This window comes from Elgaria multicarinata, chromosome 7 (genome assembly GCF_023053635.1).
Source record: "Elgaria multicarinata webbii isolate HBS135686 ecotype San Diego chromosome 7, rElgMul1.1.pri, whole genome shotgun sequence".
NCBI classification, from domain to species: domain Eukaryota; kingdom Metazoa; phylum Chordata; class Lepidosauria; order Squamata; family Anguidae; genus Elgaria; species Elgaria multicarinata.
The window spans coordinates 6,400,406-6,418,646 of record NC_086177.1 but is presented as its reverse complement, the minus strand read 5'-3'; the positions used below and the strand labels follow the sequence as shown (position 1 = coordinate 6,418,646).

General features: G+C 46.9%; 1 protein-coding gene across 1 annotated transcript in view; it reads right to left on the bottom strand.

Annotated features, from left to right (window-relative positions):
* Positions 1-18,241, bottom strand: part of CFAP61 (cilia and flagella associated protein 61) — a 180,256-nt gene that overhangs the window by 74,185 nt on the left and 87,830 nt on the right. The window contains exon 17 of the mRNA XM_063129711.1: positions 10,365-10,492. Coding sequence (XP_062985781.1) covers positions 10,365-10,492 — 128 coding nt within the window. The remainder of the gene's footprint in view (positions 1-10,364; positions 10,493-18,241) is intronic.

The window sequence follows — 18,241 nt, the reverse complement described above, 5'->3', positions numbered from 1 at the left end:
ACGCATCTCCTAATGAGCCTTTTCCTTTGCCAGCTCTGCTGCAAAAACTGGGGCACGTTGTGTTTGCTTCGGTAGCGAAGACATCGACAGCGGGGTACCCCCAGTATTGGAAGAGATCTTCCCTTGTTTTGGTGTCAAGTTCCCATTCGTGGTCAGTATGGAAGGATCTGCTGAGGGAATCTGCAATGGTATTCTCCTTCCCTGCCACGTGAATCGCAGTCAGGTAAGTATTTCTTTTTATGCACCAATTCCAGATTCGAAGTGCCGATCGAGTTAAGGGGTGTGACCTCGTGCCACCCTGTCTGTTGATATAACACACTACGGTGGTGTCGTCCGTAGCAATCAGGACATTCCGCCCTTCTATGATTTGAGAGAAAGCCTTCAGCACCTTCTCTACTGCCATAAGTTCCAAGTGGTTGATGTGTTCCTCCTTTTGGTGAGGAGGCCATCGACCCTGGGCAGTGAGGGAGTTGCAATGCGCTCCCCATCCGGTCATAGAAGCGTCGGTTGTGATCATTACCGAAGGCATTCTTTGCTGGAACGGGGTCCCTTCCAGGAGGTTCCTCATCGAACCCAGTTCAGAGATGATCGGACTTGTATCGGGAACGACAGGTAAGTTCGGTGGGCGTTGCGTCGGAGGTCGAACGATTTTAGAAACCAGTTTTGTAAGACTCATTCGCAGCCTTGCGAATTTAATTACAGCAGTAGTGGCTGCCATTAAACTCAGCAGTCTTTGAATTGTCCATGCCGATAGTGTTGATCGGTCCTTGATGTTGAGGATCAGATTGCGTAGTGTCTTTGCTCTGGACACAGGGAGGTAAGCCCTTCCGTCCAAAGATGATAGGGTGACTCCTATGAAGTCTATCCTTCTCTGTGGAGTCAAGATGGATTTCTCTGCGTTGACCCAGAGCCCTAGAGTGTCTAACAGTTGGAGGGTCATGGCTATGTTTTTCTGGAGTGTGAGGCTGCTGTCCGCTACCAGAAGCCAATCGTCTATGTATGGATAAATGTAGACTTCTTTTTGTCTTAGGTGTGCGCAAACCACCGCCATCACCTTGGTGAAGACTCTCGGTGCTGTCGCTAATCCAAAGGGGAGGATGGTGAATTGGAATTGATGAGTCCTGACGGCAAAGCGAAGGTAAGTTTGATGTGACTTCCTGATGGAGATATGGAAGTAGGCATCCTTAGGTCTACCACAGCGAACCAGACCCCTGATTGTAGGAGTTGGAGGTTAGAAGTAATCGTTGTCATACGAAATTTTTGGGGGGTGATGTAGTAGTTTAATTGTCTTAGGTCCATAATTGGTCGAAGACCTCCATCCTTCTTTGGGACAGTGAAATAACGAGAGAAGAATCCCTGGTTGATTTGGTCTGCGGGTACAGGGGAGATGGCTCCCTTCCTCAGGAGAGTTTGTACCTCGAGAAGCAGAGGGGGGGATGGCGTCATTATTTTCACTCCCGAAGAAGGAGGGAGGGCATTGAACTCGATGGCATACCCCTTTTTGATGATGGTGATCACCCAGGAGTCTGATGTTATTTCCTCCCAACGTTGGGTGAATGATTGGAGCCGGTTCGCAAATGGTGGTAGACCTGGATTGGGAAAGTCAAAGACGCTGCTTTTTTCCGAAATTGGGTTGGCGTCTATTAGTTTGAAAACGGCTCTGGTAGGGTCTTTTCCTTTGTAATTGCTGCTGTTGCTGCCTAGGTAGCCTATCAAATTGAGGCCGTTGTTGTTGTTGGGTAGGTATTTTAGACCAACGTCTAGGTTTATATTGGACCATAGGCCCCGCGAATCCCATTTTCTTGGCCGTAGTGCGCGCTTTGTAGATAGAGTCCATTGCCTCATCGGTTTTGGTATTGAAAAGCCCTTCACCGTCAAAGGGTAAGTTTTCGATCCGGGACTTGGTCTCGTAGCTTAGGTTTGCCGACCTTAACCAGGCGTGCCTGCGTAGTGCTATGGCACCCATCATTGACTTCGAATGGCAGTCCGTTTGATGCCTGGCTGTGCTGAGCTGCTGTTTAGCAATGGCAGAGGCCTCCGCTTGAAAGACTCTTGCCAGCTCCCTTTTATCTTCTGGAAGGTAATCACATAGGGAGCCTATTTTATCCCATAAAAATACCTGGTAGCGCGCCATGGTTGCCTGGTACGTGGCAGCGCGAACTCCAAGTGATGTTGAAGCATATATTTTTCTGCCTAGGAAATCAAGTTTCCTACCCTCCTTGTCCACTGGAGTGGAGTGGATTTTTTGTGATCGACCCGGAGCAGATTCAACGATTATAGAGTTTGGTTTTGGATGCTGAAAGAGGAATTCAGCATCTTTTTCATGCATTTTATACATTGACTCCAATCTTTTTGATGTTGGTTGGGTGGACGATGGAGTTGTCCACAAAATCTGCGCTGTACGTTTCAGGGTGGGAGGGAAGGGGATTGCTACTGCCGCATTTGCCTCGGTATGGAGGACGTCATAAATAGGATCGTCCAGTGTCTCTGTTGGTTGTTGTATATCTAGACCTAAGGATTGGGCCATTCTGAAGTTATATTCCGAGAATCAACCCATATCCTCGGATGGGGACGCTGGGTCCTGGGTGTTCACTGTGTCCTCAGGTGAAGGCATCGATGGGGTAACCGATATGACAGAGTCAGAGTCGGACTGGTAGTCATCATCTGGGGAGTTGGACCTGGTAGCCGGTAAAGGTTGCTGGAGTGGTTGTAGGGCCTGCTCTTGTTGTATTGCCGATGTAGTTGCAATCGCTGTCGGTACCGAAGGGTTATGGTCTCGACGTCGATGGCTCGGTAGCGTAAGAGAGGCCTGTGGAGGCGGAGCCATGGGGACATGTAAGACTCTGGAGGGAGGAGGAGGCTGTGCAAAATATGTTTCCGCTGAGTAATGGTATCTGCGGTCATCGTGATAATAGCCGCGAGGGCGGTAGTATTCCCAATCGTAGAAGTCCTGTTGTCTGTGGGAGTCAGAATATTGGGAAGCCCTCTCCCAGTCAGATCTAGGTGAGTGTGATCTGTCTCTGCGGGTCATTAGCCTTGGAGATTGAGGCCTATGTTGTTTTACCTCAACTTAATTTTCTGCGTCCTGGTGGGTCACAACACCATGCTCAGAAGCTGCCGATGCAGAATCACGGATTTCCCCTTCCGATATTGAGCTTCGTGTTATCGGTAAAGGAGTGGCTCGGGGTGGCTCGGTACGGTAATTTCCGTGACCGTCGGTACCGTAGTCGATACCGAGTGGTGGCTCGGCCTTGAAGCGGTCGGCGTCGAGGGTGGTCTCGACGCGCCGCGTGGAGAGGAGGGTTTTTCAGACTCCTGCTTCTTCTTTTTCTTCTTCTTCTTTTTCATTTCTGCAGACTTTGGCATCTGGGCTTTCTTTGAGATCTTCTTAGCCACGGACGTGGCCAAAGATCGACTTGGCGTAAGGGGGTATCAGAGCCCTATTTTCCGCCACTGTCGTATCCGATATGACGAACGAGCGTATTTCGAAGCTCTGATTGTCATGGATCGTCTTTGTAGTGGGTTTTTCCATCCGCTTTTGTTGAGTTGGATTTGTGGCCCTGAGGGCTTTCTCCCAGAGAATAGATCTTAGTCTATCGGTTCTGTTCTTTCTTGTTTGCTTTGTGAAGGCTGTACAATGATGACACGTTTCCACCTTGTGCCCTTCACCAAGGCAAATTACACATAGAGAGTGGCCGTCGGTTGGTGGGAGTTTGGATCCACATCTGACGCACTTTCTAAATGGTGCTTTAACGGCCATGCGCCTGGGAGGCGCCCGCGACCAGAAGATCGCTGTTTGAGGGGGGGAAAGCTATAATAATTTTTTAAATATATATATATAGGGTTGAATAACTTGGAAATAAGAGAAGAAAAAACTATCTACAAGATCTTTTGGCGAATCAGAATTCAAAGGTGAGAGAAGACGCTAGAGGGTTGGTTTCTTCAGTGTTAGCACAATGGCGGACGACGAAGAACTAAGGTAAGGGCAGGAACCCCGGATACATGCGCAGTGGCGTGGGGGAGGGGTTCCCGCCTAAAACGTTTTATCAAGCTAGTAAAGGTTCCGGTTCCGGTCTCCGCGCAGGCACAGAGCCCATATGTGTGATGCATAGAGACCACAAAGAAGAACACTGCCTTATTCCTATGGAAAAGTAAATAAGGAGGGTCTACTCGAGGGGCACATAATTTGTTTTTTGTGAGGTTATAGCAACCAAGAATGCCACTTTAAAAGTAAGTAGCCTCAAGTTCACCTTTGCCAAAGGCTCGAATGGCTTCAAGGTCACCACTACCAATAAAATCCAAGCAGGGACTGTTGGTCGAACTGGAGGAACTAGATTGCGCCCCCTTTGAGAAATCTCTTAGTACTCGGATGTGAAAACAAAGTGAAACCTTCAACGGGGGGGACGGGACGTGTAAAGAAGAAACTGCAGATAAATAAACTCATATTCCAGAAAGTTTAACTCCTTTCTCGAACAGGCTCAATAAAAATAATAGAACTTGAATAAGCAATGTCAAACGTGGCTGGAAGTTGTGTAAAGTAGCAAACTTTGAAAAGGTTTTTCACTGACGGCTATAGGAGAGATGAGTATTTGATTTTTTGGCAGCATTTAAGATCCTCTGTATGGAAGGGAGAATCTGTGGTGACACCACAGTCAGATTTTCCACGCCATCAGTTGTAACAACAGTAGGTCTGGGTGTCTCACCTGTTCCTGTTGTTGTGTTAACAGCGTCAGACTCTGCGGAAGCCATCAGTACTGACCCCGTGCTATACACAGAAGCGAGGCAAACCATGGCTGTTGGGGCTGCCAAGGTATGATCAGGATGCAGTTTGTCTTGTTGGTGTTGATCCTCGATAGTACTCAGTTATGGGTAGAAATGGGGGGAAAGCATAAAATATCCTGTGAGTCCATGGAAGGGGGAAAGCACTCCATATTGAGCACCAACCTCTCTCTGCTCAACTGCAATACCGAGGAAGCATGGCATTATGTTCTGTAGCAAAAAGGTCTGTCCTCGGTGTGCCCCGCTGTTGAAAAAGGGATGATAGGGTCGACTGATTGATCTCCCACTCATGTGACGTTTGTATTGTCCTACTGAGGTGGTCTGATAGGACACTTTCGACTCCTGCCACATGAATTGCCACTATTTGAACCTTTCTCAGAGTGCACCAATCTAATATCTGCAGAGCGATGGTCAAAAGTTGGGGCGATTTTGTTCTACCTTGTTTGTTCAAATATGCAATCACTGTTTATTCAAATATGCAGTCCTTGTTTGTTCAGATATGCAGTTATTTGAATAAATTTGCCGACCAGTTCTCATTTGAATGCCATGAGGGCTTTTTGTACTGCACGCAGCTCAAGAACATTTATATGGTGCAAAGCCTGCGCTGCCAACCAGCACCCATGTACTGTTAAATCCATGCAGTGGGGTGCCCCAACCCATCCAAGGTGACTGTCCTCAATGGCAGCAATTGATAGAACAGGATACCTTCACTGAGGTGATCTGGCACCACCCACCACCCACCACTGGATTGATTTCTTGACAGGTAAGTACAGTGTGTATTCCTGGTGAGATTGAAATTCTCCAAAAACTGTGTCTGCAGAACTCTCACGTGGAACCGAGCACATTCCATCACCACTGTAGTTGATGCCATAAGGCCCAGAAGTCTTTGTATCGCAAACATAATGGTCACCTCTCGGCACTGAAGTTCCATCGCAGTTGACAGTATGTGTCGACATCACTCATCTGGAAGGTAAGCTTGACCTGTTTCTGAATCTAGTACCGCTCCAATAAACTGTATCTTTGTTTGTGGGACCAGATGAGATTTGTCATGACTTAAATAAAGGCCCAATTCTTGGAGAGGTCCAGGATCAGTCGAAGACCCCCATCCTTCTTTGGTATCATGAAGTACCTGGAACAGAACCCTTTTTGAAGTCAACTAGAGGTACCTTTTCTATTGCTCCCTTCTGGAGCAGCATGTCCACTTCTTATTGTAAAACTGGAGATAGGGCAGTCATTTCCACATTACCAAGAAGAGGGTATTCTGTATCCATTCAAAATTATAGAGAGGACCCATTTGTCTGTGGTAATGTTTGTCCATGCTGGGAGGAAACTTAAAAGGAGATTGCCAAACTGAGGTTTCTGAGAAAATTGTGGAGTTATCCGGAGGATAAAGTCAAAGGCAACGTTTTCCTGGACTGTCACCTCTACAGAAAGTGTTCCTGTTTCTGTAAGATTGATACCGTTTTCTCTGAACGGAAGATTGTTGTCGTTGCTATCCTGATGGTTGTTGCTGCCTTTGTTGATGTGAGAAATAATAGTTTGACGGGTTAGAACCATTTACATTCTGAAGATGGCTGCGGCTGATTGAAACCCATCCATCGACCTGTTGTGTGAGCCTTGGGTACAGCGTCCAATGACTCATCCATCTTTGCTTTGAACAATCCAAGGCCACTGAAAGGTACGTCCTCTATTCTAACTTGGGCTTCTTGGGAAAGGCCTGCAGATTGAAGCCAGGCATGATATCATAAGGCAGCTGCACCAATGAGGGTATTTGAAATGCAATCCATTTGATGTCTGGAGGTGAAAGCTTAAGTGCTTCATTCTGGAACATTCCTGCCAAACTCTTTTTATCCTCCAGTAAACTTTCCCATTTTATCCCAAAGCAGGAGTTGGTAGCCTGATATCACTGCTTGATAGTTGGAGACTTTAATTCCTAAAGACAACGATGAATAAATACGTCTCCAGAGAAGATCAAAATGATGTCCCTCCTTGTCAACAGGAGATGAATGTTGCCAATGGGATTTCGCTTGTGCAGCCTCGACAGCAACTGGATTTGGTGTTGAGTGTTGAAACAGAAATTATGCCTCTGCCTGCTGCACTTTAGCCATTTAGATGTTGGAGGCAAGGTGGATAGAGTCTTCTATGAGTTTTTTATTGTCTCAAGGAGGGCCTGCAGGACGGATATCAACACCAGGCGTGAAATATCAATGGCAACAGCATCGAAAACAGGATCCTGAATGTTTGAAGGTGATTGTTATGCTGTAATTCCCAAGCCCTGTGGAATTCGAAGAATCTGGTCTGTAAACTGTGCAAGGTCCAATGATGGTGAGATAGCATCACGAGAAGCCACTTCTGCATCGGGGACATATAGATGGCTGGACTGTGAACGAAGAGGTTGTGTCAGATTGGTAGTCTTCCTGCTCTGAAGTGGAGGACTCCTAAGGCAGTGGACACTAGAGTGTTGAGGGTCTTGATTAGGGTGCAGTGACCACAAAGCTTTTGACACCAGCATGGGGAATGGTCCAACTGCTGCACTGATTGGGGCCGTACCTGTGTCAATGTCAGAGTGGACGGTATTGGAGTAGGTCTAAGATTCAATATACACCCTGTGCTCTCACCCTCTTCCTTTTGCCTTCCACTTTCCCTAGCATCAGCATCTTCTCCAGGGTGTCCTGTCTTCTCATTATGTGGCCAAAGTACTTCAGTTTTGCCTTTAATACCATTCCCTCAAGTGAGCAGTCTGGCTTTATTTCCTGTTGAAATTCCCTTTTCTATTCAATGGTTAAAGATACAGGAACCCTGTCCTCTTTCCATATGATCACCCTAATTAGATGATTCTGTGCCACATTCTACTCGGCACATTTGGCAATTTGAGAAACTGTGCTAGGCACCACCACAAAATGGCTGCCATGGGAGGCATGGCAAAAGACAAATAACCTCCCCTAAAAACTTGAGTACAGACAGAGATGGGAACACACTAAACAATTCCTTTGAAACTGCAGAGAGTAAGAAAAGGTGATCATTTTTTTTTTTTTTTTTTAAGTGGGAGGGCTACGGCACTTTGGGGGTGGGCATCAGGAAACGTGTTCATGGCCACCACGTTGCCTACCCCTGCGTACGTGTTGGAGTTTAGAAGAGAAGTCACAAGTCCCACCTTACAGAGAGACAACCCCAGAAACTGCAGTGCAGAGAAAGGGAGAGCGCTGTCCTTCCACTTCCTCAGCTGTCTCTTTCCATTTCTCTTTCCTGGCTCCCTCTCTCTCTACCATGCTGCCCAGCCCTTGTTTCATCCTTCCTTTTTCTCTGGTGCCCAGTCTACCTCTTCCTTCCTTCCTTCCAACCTCTCCCATTACTCACCTTCATAATATTCTTCTTTGCCATTTCCTCTATCTCCTCTGCCAACCTTCTAGCCCTCTCACCTAGCAATCCATGGGATTATGTACTATTGTATTTTATTTTAAACTTAATTTATAGAGGTAATGATGATTGATGAGGGGGTAATTACTTGAAGGGAAATTGCTTAAATTTTGAAGCAGGATCTGAGTGGGAATATGGAAATTAATTGGTTTAATTAACTGGTTTGCTTTTAGATTTAGGTGTGTTTGTGTTTGTGTGCGCGTGTGTGATCCTGACTATAAGTACAGCCTTGTGTAATAAGGCTATATAATATAGTTAAATATTGACAAGACATTAAAAGAAAAGCAAACCATATAATAACGCAAAAAATACCCCTAGCTCCTGACCTTCATGAATGGTTTTGCACTGCTTAATCCACAAATATACAGAGGATATACAAAGCTTAGCTTTTCCTTCCCCGATATATTTTTAGAAGCAGCTTTTGCTCTGATTTTATTCATAATTGGACAGCTCTTGTTTGGTATTTTAAGACGGTTTGGTGTTTTTAGTAGCTTTACACTGACCTTTAGCAAAAATAACTTGAAAATCTGCACACATGGAAAGTTATCTTTCACAGCAGAGTGTAGTTTCAAGAATAATCTTTTAGAAAGAAAGAAAGAAAGAAAGAAAGAAAGAAAGAAAGAAAGAAAGAAAGAAAGAATCTGTCTGCTTTTTCTTCCTGATCCAGGGGCTCATGATTGTGCACATAGGAGCTACAACTGCACATAGAGCACCTGGCTAGGGAACTTTTCAGAAAGTGTATCCTCTATCAAAGGAGAAAGGAATGTGCAGCAAAATTATGGCCCAGGACCCAAACCGTCATCCTCAGAGAATGGGACTGCTAGAACATAGGGGGCTGCTGTATACGGAGTCAGACCATGTGCAGTAGTGCAGTACTGTTGGCTCTGACTGGCAGCAGCTCTCCAGGGTTTCAGGCAGGATTCCTTCCTAGCCCTACCTGGAGAGGCTGGGGATTGAATCTGGGACCTTCTGCATGTAAAGCAGATGCTCTACACCGAGCCATGACCCCTCCTGAGTTCACAGGTCTGGCGGAGAGCTTGGTTACAGAAGGGTGTCATGAGGTTCCTTAGGACCTAGTCCTCCAGGAAGGCCCTAGGCACCAGCTCCCTATGTCCAGAGGGGGCTGTGTGGCCTTCTTTGGATTCTGAGGACTTGAGCCATGAAGATGCCACCACACCGCAGCCACTTCCTTGTTGCTGCAGCTAGGGGCGGTGCCAGGCTATTTTCCGCACTAGGCAAGGTGAGCTGCTTTCACACACCCCATCCCCCACTGTACCCCCCACCCCTACCCCACCCCACCATACCCCCCCCAACCCCACCCCAGGTAGGCGGAGACGGCGGGGATGGAGGCAGCGTTACCTTTCCCTCGCCTGAAGTCAGAATGTGCGTCCCGGCTTGGCAGGACGCTGCAGTGGGGCGGGCAGGCATCTCCACGTTCTTCCAGGCGCGCCCACGTTCTTCCCAACCCAGTGTCCCGCCCAGCTGAAGCCAAGCCGGGACGCTGGGGGTGGCGGCGAACGGACGGCTCCACGTTCTGACTTCCGGCGCGCCCGAGATGTCAGAACGTGGAGCCGTCCGTCCGTCCGCCCACCCCACCCCAGTGTCCCGGCTTGGCTTTGGCCGCCCAGCCGAAGCCAAGCCGGGACGCTGGGGGGGCGGTCGGTCGGACAGCTCCACGTTCTGACGTCTGGCGTGCGCCGGAAGTCAGAACATGGAGCCCCCCGCCCGCCACCTCCACCCCAGCGTCCTGGCTTGGCTTCGGCTGGGCAGGCGCGCAGCCGAAGCCAAGCCAGGGACACTGGGGTGGGGGACAGAAGGCTTCGGAACAGTGCACCCAGAAGCTGCCCTCGCTCGGCCAGAGCGGCTCGGAGTGGGAGGGCGACTTCCAGACGCGTTAGGTGCCCCCCTTACCTTGGCGCTCTAGGCGGCCACATGACTGGCCTCTATGGCAGCGCTGGCTCTGACTGCAGCCCAGACAATGCCCCTCTAAGAAGTTAATAGGTGAGGCATAGGACTCTGTGCACACACCAGTGTATCCATGAAGCTTTGGGTTAGGGCAGCATATGATATTCAGGCAAGCTGGGGGAAAACTCCAATGTAGAATAAAGAAGAGAAAAATTAGTCAACTTCTCTCATTATAACGAGCCATACACCATTAAAAAACTTACCAAAAAATCAGTGTTTCCAGGAAGGAGATTCCAACATTTGATGCCCCAACTACAACTATTCTAGCATTAACTGACACCTTAGGCTCCAGGGACAACTTCCGATTGAAGTGGTTCAGTGAATACTTTGACTGTAAGAGGAATTAAAAACAAAATAGCAGTCAAGTCAAAATGCCAAGAACTAACAGGTTTCTAATAGCATTACAAATGCAGACATAAATCAAAAGTGGTCCCTATCACACACAGATCTCCAATTTGTAAAGGGATGGGACACTTTGCACTCTGTATGGCAGGAGTGGAGAACCCCTTTTTTTCTTTCTATTGAGGGCTGCACTCCCCAAGAGGTCATCTGTTGGCACTGTATGCAGGTGGTGGGCAGGGCCACCCCTTTTATGTTATTTGGTCACTCCCTTTTCTCTGTTTTCCCCCTTCTTACCATCCACATGGAACTAGGCTGAACGCTGCAGATTTCCTACCACTGCTCTATAGGGTTGCCATCAAATTGCATCTGACCAGGGATGATGACGAAGCATTTTAAAGAAATAGTTTCTTTATTTCTAAGAGCAGAATAGAAATAATTAGTGAAACTAGTGAGTCATTGCTATGGAGAACAGGGCTGGCCTTGCCATGCAGTAGGGTGAAGCACTCAGATGGTTCTGTGAAGGTGGAGAGGGGGAATGAAGGCAAGAATTGGTCACTGACCAACACTTCTTAAAGTGTTGGCCTTTTGTAGGATGAGCGCCACCATTCAGGCAACAAAATATTTTGGGCCAGACTTGCATGTCAGACATACATAGGCTGTTGAGCACCAATGATGGCAAACTGTCATTTCCTAACCTAATACATTTATGGGTATTTTCATTTAGTCCTGGAAACAACCTAAGTAAAAAATAAAGAATTAAGTGCCTTCTGAACATGTTCCTTAGTACTGAGTAGGTGGGCTTCTAAGTCAGAAAATGCCATTTCCAGGAAACCTTGATCCCTGTGGTCAACTATGGTATCCTTGTGGTGTGTCCCTCTGGGATGGGTAGCTTTAGTTTTATCTAATAGGCAGATGCCAGAAAATGGACCTGGGGATTCTTTGGCCACTTTCCTATGGGATGTCTAATTTTCCATTTTATCCCCAATGCTACTTAACATCTACAATAAACCACTGAGTGAAGTCTGGAGATTTAGGGTTGAATGTCATCAATATATTAATAATATTTAGCTCTCTTTCCTTTCCATCTAATGCCAAGAAAGCATTAGAGGTTCCAAATCATTGCCTGGGCACAGAAATGGATTGGATTTTGGCTAGTAAACTGAGGCTTAGAACTGCTATTGGACAGGAGAACTGAACTGGGAATAAGAGTATCTTCAATTCTAGATAGGGTTTCTCTCTCCTAGCAAGACTATGGAAAGATCTACACCAAGCAGGATATGGCACTATGAAAGCGGTATAAAAGCAGTATATAAGATGTAGGAGCCACACCAAGCAGGATATAGCACCATGAAAGCATTATGAAAGCAGTGTATGGTAGGACTGTGCACCGCCTCGGTTCCAAACCCCGAATCTGAAGCGGATCAGGGTGATTTGGAGCTCCAGATCACGGATCTGAGGCAGTTCGGGCAAAGGACAAGGCAGTCCGAAGCCGAAGCCAATTGGCTCTGAACCTTCGGACCGCCTTGGTGCTTCGAAGCCACCCCCCCCCCCCACCAGTCTCCTTACCTGCTGCCTCCGTCACCATCTTTCTTCTGGTGGCTTCCGGTGCCGCCGCCGCCGCCGGAAATGAAAGGGAGTAGGCTGCGCGATTTTAAGATATTGCACGACCTCTGCTGTGATTAGTATCTCTATGACCACCGGTGGCCATAGAGGTCCTAATCAACCGAGGCCACGCGATATCTTAAAATCGCGCAGCCTACTCCCTTCCATTTCAGAAGATGGCAGCGGACGCAGGTAAGCCCCCTCCCCCCACCTCCGTCTGCTGCCACTGCTGGACGGCAGATGCAGGTAAGTGGGGCTAACCTGGTGCTTCTGCTTGGAGAATTTTCTGGGTGCCAGCTGCTCAACTGGCACCCAGAAAAGTCCGAGCCAGCTCAGAGGGCCCAAATTTCACCTCGGCTTTGGCACCAAGGCGGGTCGGGCAACCCCCGAGGCAGCCCTGAGGCAGATCGGGGCTGCTCCAGATTGGCCTCCAAGGCAGATCGGGTGGGTGGGTGCACAGCCCTAGTATATGGTATGTGTCATGGGCCCCAACAGTTGTCACTGCACTTCAATACTGCTAGAAAGCAGTAGTGTGGCTCCTGCCTCTTATATACTGCTTTCATACACTCGAACATAAAAAATGCCATGCTGGATCAGACCAAGGGTCCATCTAGTCCAGCACTCTGTTCACACAGTGGCCATCCATCCATCGGCCAGGGACCAACAAGGCAGGACATGGTGTCACAGCATCCTCCCACCCATGTTCCCCAGCAACTGGTGCACACAGACTTATTGCCTCAAATACTGGAGACAGCACACAACCATTAGGGCTAGTAGCCATTGATAGCCTTCACCTCCAGGAATTTATCCAACCCCCTTTTAAAGCCATCCAAATTGGTGGCCATTATTTAACTATGCACTATGTGAAGAAGTACTTTCTCTTATTTGTCCTGGATCTCCCACCAATCAGCTTCATGGGATGACCTCATTGGGTTCTAGTATTTTGAGAGAGGGAGAAAAATGTCTCCCTATCCACATTCTCCACACTGTGCATAATTTTGTACACCTCTATCATGTCTCCCCTTCGCCTCCTTTTTCCCAAGATAAACAATCCCAGTTGATGTAACCTTCCCTCATAGCAGAGATGCTCCAGCCCCTTAATCATTTTAGTTGCCCTTTTCTGCACTTTTCCCAGCTGTATAATATCCTTTTTTAGGTGTGGTGACCAGAACTGTACACAGTATTCTAAGTGTGGTCGCACCACAGATTTGTATAACCACACTTAGAATAGAATAAAAGCTAGATTTTGTGGACAAGATTAAGCTGATGAATCACTTCACTAAACTCACTAACATTTTCTTTCAGTACAGAATCCAAATAGAGGAAATGTATTCCAGCAGATAGAAGTATGAACAATTTAGAAGTATGTTCTGCTAAAGAATTCCCCTTCTTTTATTTATTTCCCTCCAACCTCCAGATTTACATTCTTTCTCTGATCATATTTTACAGTGCAATCATGACATCCAGTGGCCAAAGTCAGTTAAGATTAGTCTCAGTTAAGTGGTGTCCCCAAAAATATTCCAGAAAATGTTCTATGATAATATTTGAGGACTGTCTAGCATTCAATATCTGAATTATGGTTTAGATAAAGTTCATTATTTCCCAGTGATTTACAGAAACTAACTAGGATAAAATCTTAGCACTATCTTTCTTAACTGACAGGACTTGCAGGTTTAGGAACACCACTGAAGGAGCTCTAACAGGAAATTCTCCTGTATAAGCATTATTGAAATGAACAGGAGTTATGTAAAAGCACCAATCCAATTAATTTCAATGGCACTTGTGAAGAACTTCCCAGTGGGCCTTTCTCCAGCAGTGTTAAATACAGCAGATAGAAATCGCTTCAGATGGTAGAAGACACAACGCTGAAAAGGTGCATGTAATTAGAAAAGATATAAAATCACCTCCACCGATTTTCCCTCATGCGTATATCATATTTGGGTCAGAAAGTAAAATGTTAGACCTTGCACCTTGTGAATCAGTTTAATTGATTACAAATTTTTATACCTAGCAATTTGAGGAGGCTTATAACAACATCCACTAAACTAAATAGTACATTTTAGGTGGTTATGTACCCACCCCCTAATTGACTAGGGGGCGGGTATCACCATAACACAATTTTCTTGTTCTTATATTTTTAAATCTTTTTAGATGTATCACACTCCTTTAGCCCCAGCGAAAAATATGTCATCCAGTCCCGCACCCCTTTTCATATAATTCTGTCTTTCAGGCATGTCTACACTAGAGAAAGCGGCTTCATAGCCAGTCCGTCTGCCTTGGGAATTATGGACAGAATCCAAAGCTTCCCTTGTGCAAATGGCCAGCCCCACTGATTCTGGTCCACATGCAGCCAGCCTTGCCATTTCTGGTCCACAAACAGCCCTGATGATTGCGGAATGGCGACGTAGCACTTCCAGGGTCAACCCCCCAAATTTGCAAAAATATTTGTTTCTGGAAGGGGCAGGTCAGCAGACCTCTTATGGAGGTCCTGTCCTCATGGAGGTCCCAGGGCCAGTGCCAGACTATTTTGCGCCCTAGGCAAGGTGAGCTACTTTCAAACCCACCCACCCCGAAAAAAATGCCAACTTTGATTTTTAAGAACATATGTTTCCTGGAAAAAATAAGAAGCACAAAACTTGAAACTGCTAAATTTATTTTAAAGTGCAAGAAATACGTCATGCCAATTATAGCAAACAAATTGGAAAGGAACGTCGATGGGTCTAAAATGCATTATTTAGTAGGAATATCACCTCCAAATCACCCCCCAACTCACACGAACGCGTGCACACACACACTCAGCATCACTCACTCCAAACAAACACGCATGAACACATGCATTCGCTCAAAGACCCCCTGCACCCCATTCACCCATACATTCTCTCTCTCTCTCTCTCTTCTGGGTGCATTCCGGAAGTCCGAACGTAGAACCACCCCACCCCCAGCGTCCCTGGCTTCGCTTCGGCTGGGCAGGCGTGGGGCACCATCTCACCCGCCCAGGCCCAGCTGAATCCTCGGGCCAGGCCGGCTCACAACCAACACGCGTGAGTGCTGCACTGGCCCGGCGCCCCTCTTAGCTTGGCGCTCTAGGCGGCCGCCTGAGTGGCCTCTATGGTAGCACCGGCCCTGGGAGGTCCTGTTTTCATCAAATGGAGTTTTTGTTTGATTGTGTAGAATACGTGCCAACAGTTCGGGAATTATAACTGTCACAAAACTTCTACTTGGAAAGCCCTTCCATGTAGGAATTAATTTATTTTATATATGCTGATCATAATCAGCCTTTGATAGCGATATGACTAACATGACTATGCACTGGCTAATAAATGCAATTGCCATGTGCTGTGGTGGTCATGTTTTGGAGAAAAAGGGGAGACATTTTTAACCACATGGGGTAGTAGCTATGTTTTTTTGTTTGTTTGTTTGTTTTGAAGGTGTCAGCAAGGGAAAGTTGCCTGCTCAAGCCCCTAACAGCTTATAGTAAGTATCACGGAGGAGGAGGTGGGGAGGTGGATGCAAGAAAAGATGCAAAGTAAGCACTCTTGACAAATACTGATATCACCAGGAAGAAGACTAGGGAAACATCATCCATGTAGCTGAACAAGTAATGTAAAAACAATTGGCCCTTAAGTGGAAATGCTGCAAAAAGCTTAAGAGCATGTGCTGCTGAAGGTAGCAGAGCAATCCCATGCATGATTACCCTGAAATAAGTACCACTGTGTTCAATAAGATTTAGGATGGCAGGCTAAATGACATGTTGTATCAAGAAACCACACGCATGCACGTGAATACACATGCAAGTTCCTCAAATTTGAAGCTGTACTTGTGTTTCTGCAAATGTATGGATTCTGAGCTTCGGCACATCATAGAAACAAAGTGTTAGAACTTAGTATTTGCCTCAGAATTATGGGAAGGGTGAATGGGTGAGCTGCATGTCATAAGGTTAAAGAACTCTTTCCCTGCACTACTCAGGGAAGTTTTAGAAGTGGGAAAAGGAAAGTGCAAAATCTTCCTTTCCAGAAAGCAATAAAGCCCTCAGACCTAAGCCGTCTAGTGACTGGTGTCATTGTGGGTGGGGGAATGGGGAGGAGGATTGAATTGGAGCCCCAAATAGCTTATTAGCATTGTGGATACAAGATTAGAGAAGGAGAAATTTTAAAAAGAATCTCTGTATATGGGGAGGTTTTAAGGAAGAGGAAAGGGGAAAGGATGCCTTTTGCTTCTCTCACTCTACAGATCCTCCCCTACAAGCAATTAAAGTATTCATGAGCATGTTAGCACTATATAGCACAGTGGAAGAAGGACACAGAGGATGTTCCCTTTCTTGAATCTTGTTCTCTCATCCTTGAGCCCTGAACAACACAACAAGGCTCCTGTTTCAGGCTGACCGGAAACTTGAACTGGAAAGCTCTGAGTATACACTGCAATATTTTCTTGCAATTCATCATGTGTTATTATGTAATTTGGTGGAAAATAGCTACTATATTTACCAATTGCTTCCTGCATAAAATAATACTAAGGTATCATATGGGCAGGGCCGGTGCTGCCATAGAGGCCAGTCAGGCGGCCGCCTAGAGCACCAAGGTAAGGGGGCGCCGAACACCATGCCCGGAAGTCGCCCTCCCACTCCCAGAGCACGCTCTGGCCGAGCGAGGGCAGCTTCCGGCTGCGCCGTTCTGAAGCCGCCCTTCTGCCCCCCATCCCAGCATCCCTGGTTTGGCTTCAGCTGGGCACCCGCCCAGCCAAAGCCAAGCTGGGACACTGGGTTGGGGCAGGGGTGGGCGGACGGCTCCACGTTCTGATTTCCAGCGCGCGCCAGACGTCAGAATGTGGAGCCATCTGACCGCCCCCCCCCCCCCAGCGTCCTGGCTTGGATTCGGCTGGGTGCCTGCCCAGCCAAAGCCAAGCCGGGACACTGGGGGTGGGGAATGGACAGCTCCACGTTCTGGCGTCCAGGCATGCTGGACGTCAGAACGTGCAGCTGCCCACCTGCTCCACCGCAGCATCCCGCCCAGCCGAAACCAAGCCGGGACGACTTCAGGCGAGGGAAAGGTAATGCGGCCTCCATCCCCACCTGTCTCTGCCTACCTGGGGTGGGGAGGTTACGGTGGAGTGGGGGGGTACGCTGGGGGTGGGGGTGGGGTGAAAGTAGCTCACCTTGCCTAGTGTGCAAAAAAGCCTGGCACTAGCCCTGCATATGAGCAGAGTCTTATCCTTTTAATTCACAATACAATTGCTCCAGTACCAACAGTTCTCATGCTCCAGAAATTACTTTTCCAATAGTACAGTAACAGCCCCAGGGAACTAAAAAAGTAGATCTACAGCGCTTCTCTATCTTACCATATAATAAGGACAACAGTCTACATATGTTCCCCAAATATGTCATCAGACATAACAATTGGTTGGTGAACAATAAACTTCATCTTGTTTATTTCCTCCCATTATTGAATAAAATAGTAATCATTAACTAATAAGCAACAGAACAAGATTTATTATCTTCGATTACTGTGCCTGGGCCTTGTGTTCAATTACTGTGCCATTCCTACTGTGGCCCACCTGTCACATTGCTTCCACCTGGGAGGGCAGAGAGACGCGCTGTTACTTCTGCCACAATTGCTGACAAAGGCTGGGGACATTTCTGGTATGAAATGCAAGGAATTGCTTTTGCATGTGACCTGTCAGTTCCATTAATTTAAAATAATAATTCACTTCTCCTCTACTTAAAATGCTTACAGGGTACTTAAGGGAAGATGTACATCATTTCACAAATTCAAGGACATACTGAAAAACGTATTTCACATGTCAGTACAGTCAATATCTCTAGTCCTCCTTTCTCTAGCATATTCAAAAGAGACGTAAGGATTATTATGTGTTCCATTTTGCTTATATATCAAATCCATATTAACTGTTGAGCTTTGTTTTCCCAAGAAAGGTCCAGAAAGGTAGAGATAACTACCTTTCCTTTTCTAGGCTAGAAGTCACAGATTCAGAGCGAGACTTGCTCTGGTAATTTCTAATTAAAATTAAGGGGAGGCGGGGGGAAAAGAACAGCATTTCATCTCAGTGGGACTTGCACAGGAGGATTTTGACCTAAGGAAATAATGGGACCTTGCTCAATGAAAAAGAAACTATACATGCAGAT